This window comes from Saimiri boliviensis, chromosome 12, assembly GCF_048565385.1.
Source record: "Saimiri boliviensis isolate mSaiBol1 chromosome 12, mSaiBol1.pri, whole genome shotgun sequence".
Classification (NCBI taxonomy): domain Eukaryota; kingdom Metazoa; phylum Chordata; class Mammalia; order Primates; family Cebidae; genus Saimiri; species Saimiri boliviensis.
The window spans coordinates 70,274,588-70,290,771 of record NC_133460.1 but is presented as its reverse complement, the minus strand read 5'-3'; the positions used below and the strand labels follow the sequence as shown (position 1 = coordinate 70,290,771).

The 16,184-nt window shown below is 35.0% G+C and overlaps 2 protein-coding genes across 7 annotated transcripts in view; one reads left to right on the top strand and one right to left on the bottom strand.

Moving 5' to 3' along the window:
• Window positions 1-13,078, top strand: part of PRKG1 (protein kinase cGMP-dependent 1) — a 1,343,496-nt gene extending 1,330,418 nt beyond the window's left edge. For all 4 annotated transcript variants that reach the window (XM_074382507.1, XM_010333313.3, XM_074382508.1 and 1 more), the window contains 6 exons: window positions 1,857-1,998; window positions 3,144-3,307; window positions 5,253-5,375; window positions 5,460-5,522; window positions 6,752-6,818; window positions 8,563-13,078. In XM_074382507.1, coding sequence (XP_074238608.1) covers window positions 1,857-1,998; window positions 3,144-3,307; window positions 5,253-5,375; window positions 5,460-5,522; window positions 6,752-6,818; window positions 8,563-8,661 — 658 coding nt within the window. In that variant the 3' untranslated portion in view covers window positions 8,662-13,078. The remainder of the gene's footprint in view (window positions 1-1,856; window positions 1,999-3,143; window positions 3,308-5,252; window positions 5,376-5,459; window positions 5,523-6,751; window positions 6,819-8,562) is intronic.
• Window positions 1-16,184, bottom strand: part of LOC120362515 (uncharacterized) — an 83,916-nt gene that overhangs the window by 57,185 nt on the left and 10,547 nt on the right. For all 3 annotated transcript variants that reach the window (XR_012512873.1, XM_074382511.1, XM_074382510.1), the window contains exons 4-5: window positions 10,009-10,076; window positions 8,676-8,728 (exon numbers count right to left, since the gene is read on the bottom strand). Coding sequence is in view for 2 of the 3 variants with exons in the window: in XM_074382511.1 (XP_074238612.1) it covers window positions 8,676-8,728; window positions 10,009-10,076 (121 nt within the window). In the remaining variant the exon portion in view is untranslated. The remainder of the gene's footprint in view (window positions 1-8,675; window positions 8,729-10,008; window positions 10,077-16,184) is intronic.

Here is a 16,184-nt window from a genome sequence, read left to right as displayed (position 1 = left end):
CACAGTGGCTTACACCTGTAATCCCAGCACTTTGGGAGGCCAAGGCAGGCAGATCACGAGGTCAAGAGACCGAAACCATCCTGGCCAACATGGTGAAACCCCGTCTCTACTAAAAATACAAAACAATTAGTTGCGCCTAGTGGCATGCGCCTGTAGTCCCAGCTACTCCAGCTACTCGGGAGGCTGAGGCAGGAGAATTGCTTGAACTCGGAGGCAGAGGTTGCAGTGAGCTGAGGTCACGCCACTGCACTCCAGCCTGGCGCCTGGTGACGGAGTGAGACTCTGTCTCAAAAAAAAAAAAAAAAAAAAAAAAAGAAGTTCCATGAAAAAAAAAAAACAACACAGTTAAAGTTTAAACATTCTGCAGTAGAACTAAGGGTTTGACCTTAGATGCCAAGGTTTTTTCTAAATTATTTTATTTAGTCAACAAATAAACGTATATGTGCTCATATATATATATATATATATATATATATATATATGAGACAGAGAGAAAGCTTTCTTGCTAAACATCATAATCAAGTTTACTAATAAACATTCCCTTACAGAATGTAAATTAATTCAATCATTGTGGAAGACAGTGTGGCGATTCCTCAAGGACCTAAAAATAGAAATCCCATTTGACCCAGCAATCTCATTACTGGGTATATATCCAAAGGATTATAAATCATTCTACTATAAGGACACATGCACACGAATGTTCATAGCAGCACTGTTTACAATAGCAAAGACCTGGAACCAACCCAAATGCCCAACGTCGATAGACTGGATAGGGAAAATGTGGTACATATACACCATGGAATATTACACAGCCATCAAAAACGATGAGTTCACGTCCTTTGTAGGGACATGGATGAAATCTGGAAACCATCATTCTCAGCAAACTGACACAAGAGCAGAAAATCAAACACCACATATTCTCACTCATAGGCGGGTGTTGAGCAGTGAGAACACATGGACACAGGAAGGGGAGCACTACACACTGGGGTCCGTTGGGGGGAAATGGGGGAGGGACGGGGGGGTGGGGAGGTGGGAAGAGATAGCATGGGGAGAAATGACAGATACAGGCAAGGGGATGGAAGGCAGAAAACCACACTGCCATGTGTGTACCTATGCAACAATCTTGCATGTTCTTCACATGTACCCCAAAACCTAAAATGCAATTTAAAAAAAATTCCCTTACAGTTACTTTTTCTTTCTAATTGTCTTTTAGTCCATCTTTTCCCCTTAATAAGAATGCATTAGTGTCGCAAATAGATATTGTTTATTTGGGTTGCAGAAGTTTTGAAAACAGGAAAGTACTCAGCTTGCATTATGATTGCATCAGTACCATTACAACTCATTTCCGGAGTGGTTCTTTAAAAATGGTAGCTTTTATTCACACTCTTATGAATCACATCTGCATTATTTAGAAAGATTAAAAAACAAGCCCTCTAAGAATAAATGTGAAGAAACCCATAAACTTCTCCTTTAAAAAACAAATGCTTGGTAGGAAAGCTCTAAAATAGGATTATTTTTCTCTCCTGCCTACTGCTGTTAAGTCTATGACTTTTTAGACTGTAGTGGGCTGTTGAGAGGAAGACACTAAGTACATGAAATGTGCTGTGTTGAATTGTTCTTCAGCCCTTTCAGGAAGTTAGATTTAACTATTCCATTCATAAAGAGGGAATTCCTTAACTTGATCCTCAAATGCTTCAGAAAACCCAATGTAATGGCAATCATGTAACAATTAGCCAGTAGGACAGTGGTCTCTGGTTTAAATTTTGGCAAAGGAATATAGTGAAATGAGAAGAAAATAAAGCCATATTAGGGAAACTAATTTTTCATACAATTTTCATTCCATTTCTGCATCTCAGAGGTTCGTTTGAAGACTCTACAACCAGATTTTACACAGCATGTGTGGTAGAAGCTTTTGCCTATCTGCATTCCAAAGGAATCATTTACAGGGACCTCAAGCCAGAAAATCTCATCCTAGATCACCGAGGTTATGCCAAACTGGTCAGTGCAATTCACACATGGTTTCTGCCCTACAGTTTCAAAATATTTGTTTATAAAACTGTGTTCATTTGCTAATATAAAATCTCAGTTTTCCTTTTCAATATTGTAACTTTCTTAAAAGCAGCTTTTGGCATTGCAGTTTTCAACTGAATGTTCTTTCAAATGATGTATCAGTTATGAAAAATTAAGTTGGCTAAGTTTGAATTAACAATACTCTGGCAAACATGGTTTTAATAAGCATTAGAAAACACACTTGCTGGCACACGTTTACAGGCCTAGAACTCCTTTTCTCTAGTCAGTTTTTTGCTATTCATAAGTAATGGTTTTTATATTAGGGAAAACCATAAATCATTTCAATATTTTAGATTTAAGAATAATGCCAGTGGGGGGAAAATGTGCTTTACGGGCAATTCTAGCCAGGCTATATAATAGTAATATTAATGATAACAGTCAAAAGCTGTAAAGATTTACCATAGAAGAAAAGTTCTCTTATTTACAAATGCACAACTTTCTTTGGACCTGTTAGAGCTTGATTCCATTTTTAAACTTTTTAAAATTGTTAATCAGTATGTGGTTTTTAGAGAAATCAAATCAGTGGCAGTTTTTTATTTGTAGTTTCAACCAAATCGTTTCAGAAAAAAATAGATTTTCTGCAGTCAAGACTTCCTTCAAAATATTTTCAGAAAAATGAAGAATACATTATAATTTTATTTCTGTTTATACTTACCAAGGGCAGAATCATTGGTCCCATAACTACGTTACTTACTTCCTGCAACACTGGAAAATATGTTAAGTAGGCCCAACTGGTCTTTTAAAATGTTTATTTACAGAAGAGATTCTGTGTTTGTAACCCAACCTCTGTTGGCATAAAAGAAGGAAAAATGAAAACTTATATTCAAAAAGAAAGATTTACCTTTATTTTTAATGATGTTAAGTTTATGTTATATTCAAGTGTCAACTTTTCCCATTAAAACTGAGTTTGATCAGGGAGACTTTGTTGGCAATATAGATTATTCCTTTTAGAAGATAGCACTATAAAAATGTGCATGTTTTTACGTTATTTTCATCATCGGTGTACTTCAGCAAAATAACTTACTGCTTTAAAACTAATCATAAAGAGTATCTTGGTTTTCTCTCTTTGTAAGGTTGATTTTGGCTTTGCAAAGAAAATAGGATTTGGAAAGAAAACATGGACTTTTTGTGGGACTCCAGAGTATGTAGCCCCAGAGATCATCCTGAACAAAGGCCATGACATTTCAGCCGACTACTGGTCACTGGGAATCCTAATGTATGAACTTCTGACTGGCAGGTATGGATATTGATAGGGAACTGCTGATAAAAATAGACCAGCAAACAGCTACACACTCCTGCTTTTGTCGCTCTGATTAGAGCATCTTAAAGTACATTTCACCATATCTTGGTAACCACAATTCAATTAGTTATACAGATGACCAGGAATTCATAAAGCAAGGTGTAAAATAGGTCAGGCTAGGACACTCAACAGCAACTTTTGGTCTGATTATTGCTACTTCTTTTTTACATATGTGAATGTGGAAGGTTGTAGTGTCTTTCTGTGAGGTATTTTATACCAGTCATTTAGCCAGCAATGAAACAAGGGGAGACAATAATCATATCAAAATATATAGGATAAATTTTCTATAGAATAAGAGAACCTGTTAGCAAATATTATATATAAGTGAAATGTGACTGATTGAGAATAATAATACCACAGGGTGTCCATGTGGGATCTTCTAAATTCTTTAATAAGGAATAGTCTTACTGGCATCAGTACCATAAAAACATGGCATGTGTGCTATTGAGAGTGAAGATAGTTAAAGTTCCAGTTGGCCTCAATCTTCTCTACAGCATCAATAATACCAAAAGATAGCGTTTCAAGAACTATATAGTTCTAAGGGTCACAAAAAGTATAACTCAAGTAATTTATACTGAGGTAAGTTATTCTTCAAATACAAACACAATATGTAAAGTGTGGAACCCAGGCCTTTCTCAAAAACACTGTTGTTTAATCAAGTCAACAAAAAGAAGAATCAAAATAAAGCATTCAGGAATAGAGAAATGAGTAAAAAGATTGATGATGAGCTTTGAGTCTAATTAATTGGTACTTAGATCAAATAGTTTAAAATTGGGTAATTGAACAGAATGTAAATGTTGTAGTCTTGGCAATCTTAACACTAAAACCACCAAATTTAAGGTGGGAAGTGAAAGTAGGTATAACTACAGATGTAGTTATTTCTCATCATTAATAATTAGTAATATTACATATATTTTACAGTTAATATGTGTCATTACGAAGAGAACTTTCTAAATTCAGTTTGTTTTTTTTTTAATTTTAGAGAAATATTTTAGGAATTATTGGTTAAGGAGCATGTATTTGAAATTTAGCATTTCCATTTTACTCCTCAGTTTAAAGTAAAATTAAATTGAATATTTTTAATTAAAAATATGCATAATATATTCTGTCTACAATTCACATAGAGAAATCTATAAAAGTATGTTCATCAAATGTTGATTACTATGAATATTTTTTGGCATTGAATGACTTTCTTCTAAATAATATTGTTTTATATATTGAGCATAAGATTAGATTGTTAGATTTTGTGGGTTGATATAGGTTATTTAATTGGTTTATTGGGTTAACCAGAGTAGGCCTTTTGGAGAAAACAACATAAAACTTACTCTGAGATTTGATAAAATGAGGCATTGGCCAGATAGGTGGGGAGAACCCTCCAGGCCAAATAAATAACACCATGAGGTAGGAAAGTGCTCAGCATTTCAGTGGAACAGAGAGATACTATTGTTTCTGGATCCAAGTGACAGGGTAGTAATGGCATGAGGTGAGGGGGTGTGGGGTAATATCGTTGGTGTTCCTGTGGCCCCTCCTAATGATTTAGTACTTCATCTCAAGTATGATGAGTGAGTCAGTAAGTATGGAAAAGGTCAGAGAGTGAAAGAAGCACCTTGAATGACCAAGGACAGTATGAGGGGTTAGACTCCAGCAGTAAAAAGAAATCAGGGGAACAGCAGATGAACTTGATCTATTTCTGGTTTCGCTATGTGATTTACCTTGAAGGGCTTCCACACTGTTTTGGTCTTAATCTACTTTCATTCCATTGTCATTGTTAATGTAAGCCCCTAAATAAGAATTGATGTCGTCTGTGGAGTTTATAGCAATTCAAGTGTTCTCATGTAGGAAATAAAAGTAATATCTCTTGTCATGTCTCTCATTCTTGCAGCCCACCTTTCTCAGGCCCAGATCCTATGAAAACATATAACATCATATTGAGGGGAATTGACATGATAGAATTTCCAAAGAAGATTGCAAAAAATGCTGCTAATTTAATTAAAAAACTGTGCAGGTAAGTATCTCAACTACATTATCTTTGAAAAAAAATCATAATGTGAAAAGATTAGATGTAATAAAACTATTATTTTATTTTTAGGGACAATCCATCAGAAAGATTAGGGAATTTGAAAAATGGAGTAAAAGACATTCAAAAGCACAAGTAAGTGTTCTTTCCTTATAGCTTTAGGTTTCAGAGTTTCGAACACCTGACATCATTTCACCAGGGTGTTGCTTTTTAAGCTATTGGTGTAAAAACTAGTACAATTCGCGTGTAGGAACATCCAAAGACAGCATACAAACTAGTTAGGCTTTTAAATGCCTTTCGTGCTGTTTCTGAAACTTTATTTATATTTATCTGACAATCCTGTGACATAAGAAACTGAATTCATTGAACTCAGTTTCTTGCAACTTATACCAACTAGCATTGGTTTTTCCTCTCTGGCACAAAGAAATGTGTATTTTAAATTTGGAGATTCTATTCTCTACCACAATATTACAAACAAAAGTCCCCTACTGTATCATACCTGATGTCCTAAACACAAAATATATTTTTCCAAGCATTTCCCAATTAGATGTCATAACAGCAGAATACAGTGTTTTTTAAGCAATAGCAACATCTTAAGTATCAGACCTTTCCTATGTTGACTGGATGCTCTAAAGTTAAACTAATTGGTTTTTCTCTATGTGTGTAACACTGACAAAAAATTCACATCCTTATCAAAGAAACATGTTTACTAAAATGTCTATGAATATCTGAAAGGCCTGCTAAGAATTTCTTGTAAGCATTTGCTAATGGTGAAACCTTTCAAAGACAAAAGAAAACAAACAAACAAAAACCTTAGTGTTTTTTGGTCCATATTTCACAGAAAAACTGTACACAAAATACCTGTATTTTTCATTAAAAAAAGGGAAGAAAGGAGGAAAATGGAACATGTAGAGACAACTACAATGATGTGAAATGAAAAGGTTAACTAGCTGAGGCTCTGCACTGAGTCAGTGGCAAAAATGGAAAGTTAATTTCCTATCCTGTCTTTTCATGCCCTTATTCTACCTCCTTAAAATAAAATATCCTGTAAAGCACAGGGCCAGACATATTATAACATTTATTAAATTATAATTATAGGAACAAGGTCATTAGAGACATTATGACTGCATTACAAGGAAAAATAGTTTCATGTTTAACTGGTATTTAAAATGGACACTTTAAAAGTATGCATTTCATAAAATAAGCTAATTGGAAAAGATATGCAATTAAATAGAAAACATTTTGTCACATGAAAACATTTACCTAACTGCTTTCCATTAGCCATGGACATTGTATACATTGCAATGAGAAGGTTTTAGCTGACATATAATGTCTTTAACTATCAACGTTTTTTCGTTTTCTAGATGGTTTGAGGGCTTTAATTGGGAAGGCTTAAGAAAAGGTACCTTGACACCTCCTATAATACCAAGTGTAAGTAGAGTTTCCAGCTTATAAATGTATGAGACGCTTGATGGTGTTTATATCAGTCAACAATGATCTGTTATCTTTAAAGTTTAATCCTGTTATAAGGTTAAAACAAACTGTAGGAAAAATGTCACATTGAAATAATGACATATTCTAAAATCCAAGCTTAAAAGCAGATAAATTTGGGGGTAGTCACTGTAAATATGTTTTACTCTTATCTTTTTTTTTTTTTTTTTTTTTTGAGACGGAGTTTCGCTCTTGTTGCCCAGGCTGGAGTGCAATGGCGCGATCTCGGCTCACCGCAACCTCCGCCTCCTGGGTTCAGGCAATTCTCCTGCCTCAGCCTCCTGAGTAGCTGAGATTACAGGCACACGCCACCATACCCAGCTAATTTTTAGTATTTTTAGTAGAGACGGGGTTTCACCATGTTAACCAGGATGGTCTCGATCTGTTGACCTCGTGATCCACCCGCCTCGGCCTCCCAAAGTGCTGGGATTACAGGCTTGAGCCACCGCGCCCGGCCACTCTTATCTTTTTTTAACTCTTCATTTTAATTCAGATTTCCTTCATTTATGAACATAAGTTAATTTTTAGAATGGAACATGTTCAAAATATAGGAACAGAGATAAAAGTTTATAGTGAGTTTATAGCAACCAGTTTCAGCAGCTATCAGTTTTGGACCAATGTTGTTTCCTGTATGTTCCCACATAACTCCTGCCCTCCCCGTGTTACACAGAGGCACTCTCAGGCACAACGGTGTGTTTTCATCCTTCCTTCCGGTTCTAAAATAAAACAATCGTTCTTTTTTCTTGACTCTCTTTTTTTAAAAAATCAAGTTTTTGGTTAAATAGTCTACTAAATTCACTGTTTATACTATATTAATTTAAAATAGATTTCAGCAGATTGCATTTATATTTTTACTCAGTATTGCATCTAGCTAATAAAATGTGCAGCATCTCAATTACGGGGGGAGAGGACTACTTTGTGGTCCTGGGACTTTGATTTGTGTTTCCTTTCTCTAGGACTAATGCAAGACTGCTATTTGTATAGAAACATTTTCTCTGTTCCATTTTTTTTTTTTTTTTTTTGAGACTGGGTCTTTCTATGTTGCCCAGGATCCGGAATAGCCTCAAACTCCTGGGTTCAAGCAATTCTCTTGACTCAGCCTCCTGAGTAGCTGGGACCACAGGTGCACACCATGAACTTGGCTCTATTTTCCCTTCTTTTAAGATTTATTTCTATTCTAATATTTGTTTGTTCATAAGACAAAAAAAAGCATTACAGACAGGATTTCAATGTGTTGGCCAGGCTCATCTCAAACTCCTGACCTCAGGTGATCTTCCTGCCTTGGCCTCCCAAGTGTTGAGATTATGGGCATGAACTACTGCGTTTGTCCTACATGATCATTTGAACACTTTCATGGCATCTCTTTTTCTTTTTATAGCTCTAGCCAAAGTTCATTATATAGGAAGATTTTTGTGATGATATTTCATTATATATAGATTTTTGAATTACATATAGACTTTGTGATTATTTGTTTTAATCATACAGTTTACTTACGATGGGTATAAACTCTGTGAGGATAAAAACCATGTCTATTTGTACTCAGCACTGAGACCCTCAATACCTGCTACATAGTAGACACTCAAAAAAGTAGTCACTAATAGGGAATAAATACAGAATGTGCTTAAAAATTCCAGCTTGGAATTACATACACACACACACGAAGTGCATTCTCTCCTATTTACAGGTTGCATCACCCACAGACACAAGCAATTTTGACAGTTTCCCTGAGGACAACGATGAACCACCACCTGATGACAACTCAGGATGGGACATAGACTTCTAATGTATTTCTCTTACCTGCTTTTGCCTTGCTGAAGACAGCTTTTTCTCAGACACAGCTGCCAGCAAACCTGAAGGAAAGAGAGAAGATTAGTGCTCGGGGTCACCATGATGCCTTTGATCGATGCTGCTCCAGTAACTACAGTGGCATTAGGACTTATTGCTTAGATGACAATAGTGCTCTTTACATGTTTTCTCTTTGAACCTAAAATAGCAGTTGACATGGTGGTCCTGAAGCAAAGCCTTTCACCAGTAAAGAGATGTTTTCTATTGTTGCAATGACCTTGCTTTGCTCTGATTATAATTTGAAAGACTGTAGGAAACACTTTAATCTATTATAAGAGTCTGTACCTTGCTAGAATATTCAAGAAGATGAAAGAATAATATATTGGGTATGATAGATTACTATGGTACAGAAACTAGGCTATTTCCTTTCTTCAAGTGAAGGCTGTGGGATCTATTACTGCAGGCCGGTGTATATACCATACAAAAGAGGACCACACATCTGTTGGTCACAGAGCTCATGTCACACCAGTGCTAGAAGTTTCATGATTTTATTTCCCAGCAGTGCTGATGACAAGACTGAATGTTAACTTTTCTTTCTGACAGAATTTAAAAATTGATATGATAAAAGCACAACTGCTATAGATTCTGTTGAGACCTCTCATAGTAGGTATATATGCGTTTTCACAGAGGACTGAAAAATAATGCATGATATATTTTTTTTGATAAATTGGCATGACAGAGTGGGGAAAAAAAAGCAATTCACAAAACCATTTCATATTTTTAAAACTACTGTGCTTAAAGATGGTCCTGGAAGTAAATGACTAGCAGCCAATTGGTTTTACCTAACATACCCTCAAACTGAGGCTTAAAGTATTCCCTTTTATAAAAATAAACCCTTGGGGTGGGGTGGAGTGGGGAGGGATTAAAACCCATCCAAAAAATAAATAAAAACTATATAGGTGCTATGTATATCTTTCATCTGTAAATGTCAGTGTCTGAACAGAAAACACAAATTCAAATCATTACATGTGTAGCCAGAAACTCAAGCATTTTCACTGAAGTTATTAAACCAAACTCCTGTCCAATTTCACTTATACAACATCGTCAGTCTAGAGTTGAGAGACCAGGTGATTACAAACCTGTTTGAACTGCCTTGTCTTAGGCCTGAACCAAAAACAAACAAAAAACAAAAAACAAGAATGAAAAACAAAAATAAAAAGTAGGAAAGACAAAAAAAAAGAAAGCCCAAAGTCAAAGTTATTAAGATTTACAGGTTTACCAAGCCAGGAACATTACTTATTTGAGGTCAGAGAACAAAACAAAAACCTAGCCAGGTGGTGATTACCTTTTTGTGAATAGGCTGAGTCCATCCACTTCTTCAAGTAAGAAAGCAGTACAGAAGAAAACAGGAATCTAATTTAAAAAAATAAAATAAATTTTAAGTAGAACAGAATTAATACAGTTCTGTGATTTCACACTACCTAGAACTACATTTGAAAATGTCAAACTAATTTACTTTATTCACGTGGAGAAAAGAATCTGCAAATTAAACTGAGTCCTTTGCTGGCAGGCCAGTTGATTATTATTAGCTGTAATAAGTAACTCAGCCATTTGGAAGGTTTTTCTGGATAAAATTGTGTTATACCTATGAAAAAAATATAAAACCTTTCAAGCTGGCATTCTGTTTTGGCACAGTGTGTGAGTTTGGTATATTAAATTGAGGCTTGCTCTTTTCTTAGTAGAGTTTTCTTTTTAATCAATCAAATGTCAACATTTCTGCAAGAATTAAGTCCAATTAGATCATTATATCTTAACTAAGAGGGCATATATTATGAATTTTGTTTGAATTTTTCAAACCCAAAACTACCTTAGAATATGATATCTTATGAAAATATAATATTCTTAAAAATTTGGAGGATAAAATGAAACGGGAATAAACTTCAATGAAAACTTTAATCCTAAAATGTTATTGTTATTCTTGTGTTTCTGGAGTTTTCTCTCCCATATAATTTCTCCAAATTGGTCTATTTCCCAAGATATCCAGTTTTCTACATATTTTAGAATATAAAACTAAATATAAACTAAAATCCAGCTATGAATGTTATTTCAGTTTTATATTTTTTAATTGGCCTTTTAGACATATTTAATTCCAACATTATAGTCAATGTTGAGTAATTTTTGTTGAAAGATAATGTGGTTTAGGCATGCTAAAGACTTGCTAGGATATTGAATTTACCTTGTTATTTGGAGAGACTCTGCTTCTGCAACTTTTAAAAAATCCCCAAAGTCCCAAAGATTAGCACTTATTGTGGATTTTGGAACTATGGTTCAAGTCTAAGACAACCAATATGAATAAGTTCAATGGAGAAGGAAGAAGTAGCATTCAGCACGACATAACTCCCACTTGTTATTGCATCCTTGTTCATTTCACCCATAGCATTGCATTAGGTGTCTGAAGCAATCACCATAAAATAAAGGTAGACTACATTTTCCAAGATGTACCAACAGCAAACATTCATCTAATTTTCAACATTGAATTTTTAGTATATAAATCTTGTCTTAATGAAGACTCTAGGGCTAAAATTCATGGTCAGTTCCATAAAGTGCATCTCCCTTTATTTCTGAATTTTTCATAATCCCTCTATTTTCTTACACTAAAGAACATCTGGATAAGTTAGAATAGTGCCAACTTGTTTGATTTGTTAAATGATTTTCTTGTTAATGTGTTGAGTGTGGGAAATAAGGGCTTTCTGTGTGTCTTTGATTCACAGGAAAACTGAAATTGTCAAGGGAAGCAACATGAAAATAACTGAGATAGATTGAATACATTTGAAAAAATAATTTCTGAAATAATACTATACATGATTTTTATGTTTGTATCTTCTTTCTTACTGAGATATGAATCAGATCCATATGGCATTCAAAACAAATTTATTTTGATTATATTCTTTACAAGTCATAATTTTTACCTAAAATTGTGGAATATGCAGTGAATTACACATGTGTAATAATATATTAACTTAACTATTGAATTTTTCCCATTTGATTTTTAAATGACTGAACTGATGGTAAACAAATTTAATGAAGTCAGCTACCATATTGAAAACAAGGATATTAGAACTGATTTCACACAACAGAAGTGATCTGTGCATTATCCATAACATTTTCTTTCACAATAGGACCACAGACAAATATTTATGTAAATAGATATTTTTGTGTGATATTTTGTGGTACATATAACTTTTTTTAGTGTTTCACAGCATTATTATTTCATTTTATTTGTACTGAATAATGTTTTTAGGTCCAAGTAGACTTGAATTAATGTCATAATTGTCAGTATTATTGAAAATTATGTCAACTGTACTGTTATTCATCTGTCCATAGTTTAGAACATGACCTGGCTATCTGGCATTGTTGCAAGTGCCTTAAATTCATGGCATCCTATTAAAAAAAAAATTTGGTGTTATGCTGCATGACAAAGACAAACACACCTCAAAATGTTGTCCTTTCTTAGCTTGCTGCGTTTTACAGTTCTTTCTGCTAACAATTTATAAGCCTTTATTATATAATATTGATGAATTACAGAAATGATGAAGTTGTTCTCTTATTTCTGTTAAATGTACCAGAGCTGTGTATCTGTTAATGAGATACAGCGTCATTTCTGTGAAATGTATAAATGTATGTGCAGGTCAAATTAATATATGACATACTCTCAGTCTGTATACAGGTATTCCTGTTTTGCTAAGTTGTGCAGATTCTGTAAAAATCAATTAGTGCAGTCAAGTTCTAACATATCTCATTTTATAGACTCCATTGACAGTGGTCCAACCCAAAAGAAAAATTGGAAATGACTGCTAACCACACCTCGTTATGAAACCATTGATGAAAAAGACACTTGGTGCACCTCTCAACAAAACAGGATGCTTTCTCTGAGTTGTTGTATATGCAAATTATTTACGAGGCAAGTTTTCAACAGACCTAGAAAGCAAAACATTGAAAGTGTGTTGTTAGCCCTCCTCTCTGCCCCTGCATCAACAGACAGAGCTCTGGGACCTTGGCAATGACTCAGAGGTTGGGGCTTTCTGAGTAAAGGGACATTTCTTTAAGCATCATCTATCAAGTTTATTTCAATGTATGATGTTTTTACAACTGGTCAGTTCTTTTGTATTCTACGGCTATGGTTATTTGATTGTCCTCTTACAATTTGTTCTACATGAAAGAGTTCTTTGTTAGTCAGAATGCAACAAACTGTCATCAAATGGTCATTGACCACTTGCACTCTTTTGATGTAGATTAAAAACTTTTTCATAAACTTATCCTGCTTTTATTTGCTCTGTATTTTTCCTGCAGCTGTAATTGCTGAGTGCCTGTTGTATACTTTATAGAGTTGAAATAAAAAAATAATTACTTTTGAACTTAGTTGATGTTTAATTCCAGACAAGATTCCAAGAATAGAATTGGTATATCACAAGAGATGAAATACCAGGTTGTAGAATGTCACTATAACAAAGTATAAAACGCTTATAATCCAATAATTCTTCCTGAAATAATATATTATAATCTAATATGAAACTAATCCAACAAAACGGTTGTAAAGAATTCATAAGAATAATGTTGGGCCATCCAGTGTGAAATACAAAGTGAATATAAATATTAACACAAACTCAGAAATTAGCAGATTGCTGTGCACCACCACACAGGCCTTTTCGGGGCTATCCCTAGTCCAACTCTGTATTGGGCAAAACAATCAAAGGGACAATTCTTGTATATTACTACATGCTAGAAGGAAGTGATTTCACATAAAGAGCAACTTTATGAGTATTTGTCTAAGGATTTTTCACCTGATTATTTTGCTCCATCATATGCACAAAGAAGAAAGATTTTAGGGGCAATATGATTACAACAAATTCAACTCTCCAAAGCCTGATTAAACATATTCTTTCTACATCCCTTTGTTCTTCTCGGCAGTAAATGATGCATAATTAAAACTGGCTGAAATATAAAGATTCTCTCCATTGTATTGTTTTTGTCTTTTTGAGCTCACATTGCCAGTGACAGTGAGTTGAAAACTCTTGTTTGATGAAAAGTAGAAATTCAGTCCAGATAACTTTTTCAAACAAAGCCAATTAAACCACTTGAAAAAAAAATACTGTGTCATGACTGCATATCCAGTAATTTCATTTCTTCTGTAAATAGAACTGTATTATACGCGTTTAACATCCGTCCTATGATTTTTTTCATACCCTTAATCTGAGAATGTTTTCCCTTAATCCTGAAAGGATTTTGTTTTTGTTTTTGTTTGGGCACTAATGACAGTTTTGGGAGGAGCATGCAGATCAACACTCATAACCATTAGAAGGATGGTAGGTGGGGCATCAGTGATGTTGATGATGTTGCATCTACATCACTCACATCTCGTGCATGCTAATTTCAATAGGAATAAATCAGCATGCAATTTTTCAAGTATGACCATAGGAATCAACTATGAAGTTGAGATAAATGGATTGATTGTGTAATCAACTAAATGATACCCAAGTGCAAATATTACAGTGTTATACCGCAGACCTACCTTTAGATTCTTAGTTATAGCCTTGTGTGTCATGCTTATAATACAGGCCACCACATTGTTTCTTTCGTGTGTGGGGTGGTATTTGAGACAGGGCCTCACTCTGTCACCCAGGCTGGAGTGCAATGGCACAATCTCAGCTAACAGCAGCCTTGACTCTCTGGGCTCAAGCAATCTTCCCGCTTTGGCCTCCCAAGTATCTAGGACTACAGGTGCACATCACCATGCCCAGTTAATTTCACACTAATGTTTTTTTTATTGAGTCTTATTGAGAGTTTTCCTCTGTGTCTCCAAATCTCTCCTTTCTAACTCAAAAAATCCTATAAATTGATAAAACAGTAATATTTATCTCTGGCAGCTGTCTTTTATCCAAGGTGAATCTGTGAGCAAAAGACAAATCTATCTATCTATCTATCTACAGGCTCGTTAGCAAAGCCAAACAGGTTAAGCCTCAAACTTGTGCAAAACAAAGTTTAGAAAGAAAAAAAAAGGAGAATGAGGCATCACTAAGTGTGGCCACAGATTCTATAAAAATTCATGGACAAGCTCAAGGCGTAGGATCTAAGCCAGGGTTTTTCAAACATTAACGTCATAAGATGTATCTGGGAAATAATATAAAAACATAGGTTTCCAGGATAATCCAAAGTTATTTTGAGAAATAACCCAGGAATCTGAATTTGTAACCAGCACCTTAGTATATTTTGATGGAAATATATATCTCTATGAGAGAGAAGCAGAAGAACATTCATGGAGAAACATTTCAGGAATGGTAGGGTAAAAGAAGAAAACAGTAAAAAAAAAAAAGTCCGTAAAGAATCATGGACATCCAAAGCCTATAAATGCTCTCAGAAATATTAAGTGGTATTTATATTCTACCCATCGAAGTGTCCTTTAAATTAACATATTAAAATGGCATATTAACAATTAGCTACATTTTGTTAAGGAATAGACTCACGTCTTGATTTACAAAGCCAAAAATATATGTATGTATACCCACCTCTGGTATCTGGTACATCAGGGCAGGATACTAGGAGTTAATTTGCCTGAGGACTCTATGTCCTCTGGGGGTAAATGATACTGGTGACCTTAGCTTCTGGCTCAGCCGGATTTTGGCCACAGTTCATCAATGTCTGATTTCCCTCCCTGGGAGACTTTTCTGTGCCATGCAAGTCGGGTTTGGCTTTTTGACTTGCTTTGGCCATTGGAAAGTGAGCCTTGTCACTGTAAGCAGAAGCTTTAAGAACCAGTTCTTGCTTCATTACATTCTCCTTTCTGTGTGATGTTGTAATCAGCATTTCCTCAACAGTGGCTGTCCTGTCAGCTTCAGAAGCAGAGTAAGGGCAGTGATAAGGAGTGGAGCCCTCACCGACTCCCAAAGGCTTTACAGTGGGATATATTGCTGTTTTGAGCACCTAAGATTTTGGCTTTGTCTATTTCAACAGGATTTCACCTATTCCAACTAATACAACTGTCACACACAGAAGAAAGACAAGACCTGCCCTAGCCTCTGCAAAGTGATTTACCACTGTAGAAAATAACAGGCAGAAAATAACAGAATAAATCTTTAGACCCTGAGTCACAGGCAGTAAAACTTGCAGTGAAGACTTGAATTCCCCCAAATGCCCAATCTTCTGAGAGAAACTACCTCAAACCTGACATAGCAAAGATACATTTTAAAAGAGTAATGGAAGGAAACATTTTAAGAGCCCAGACCATCTAAAATTGGTGCAATGATTTACTTGGGTGATTTGTGTGAAGACTTTCAAATTCAGAAGCACTGGTACTAAAGCATGAGAAGCAAAGAGGGCAGTAGAAATTATGTTAGACATGGAATTGGGGGATTTATAATTCCTGCGAAGAACATGATTCTTCAAGATTCCTGGAAAGAGGTGAGAGTGGAGCGTTTTTACAATAAAAGCAGATTAGAACAGGAACAAAATACGATCTTAACTATA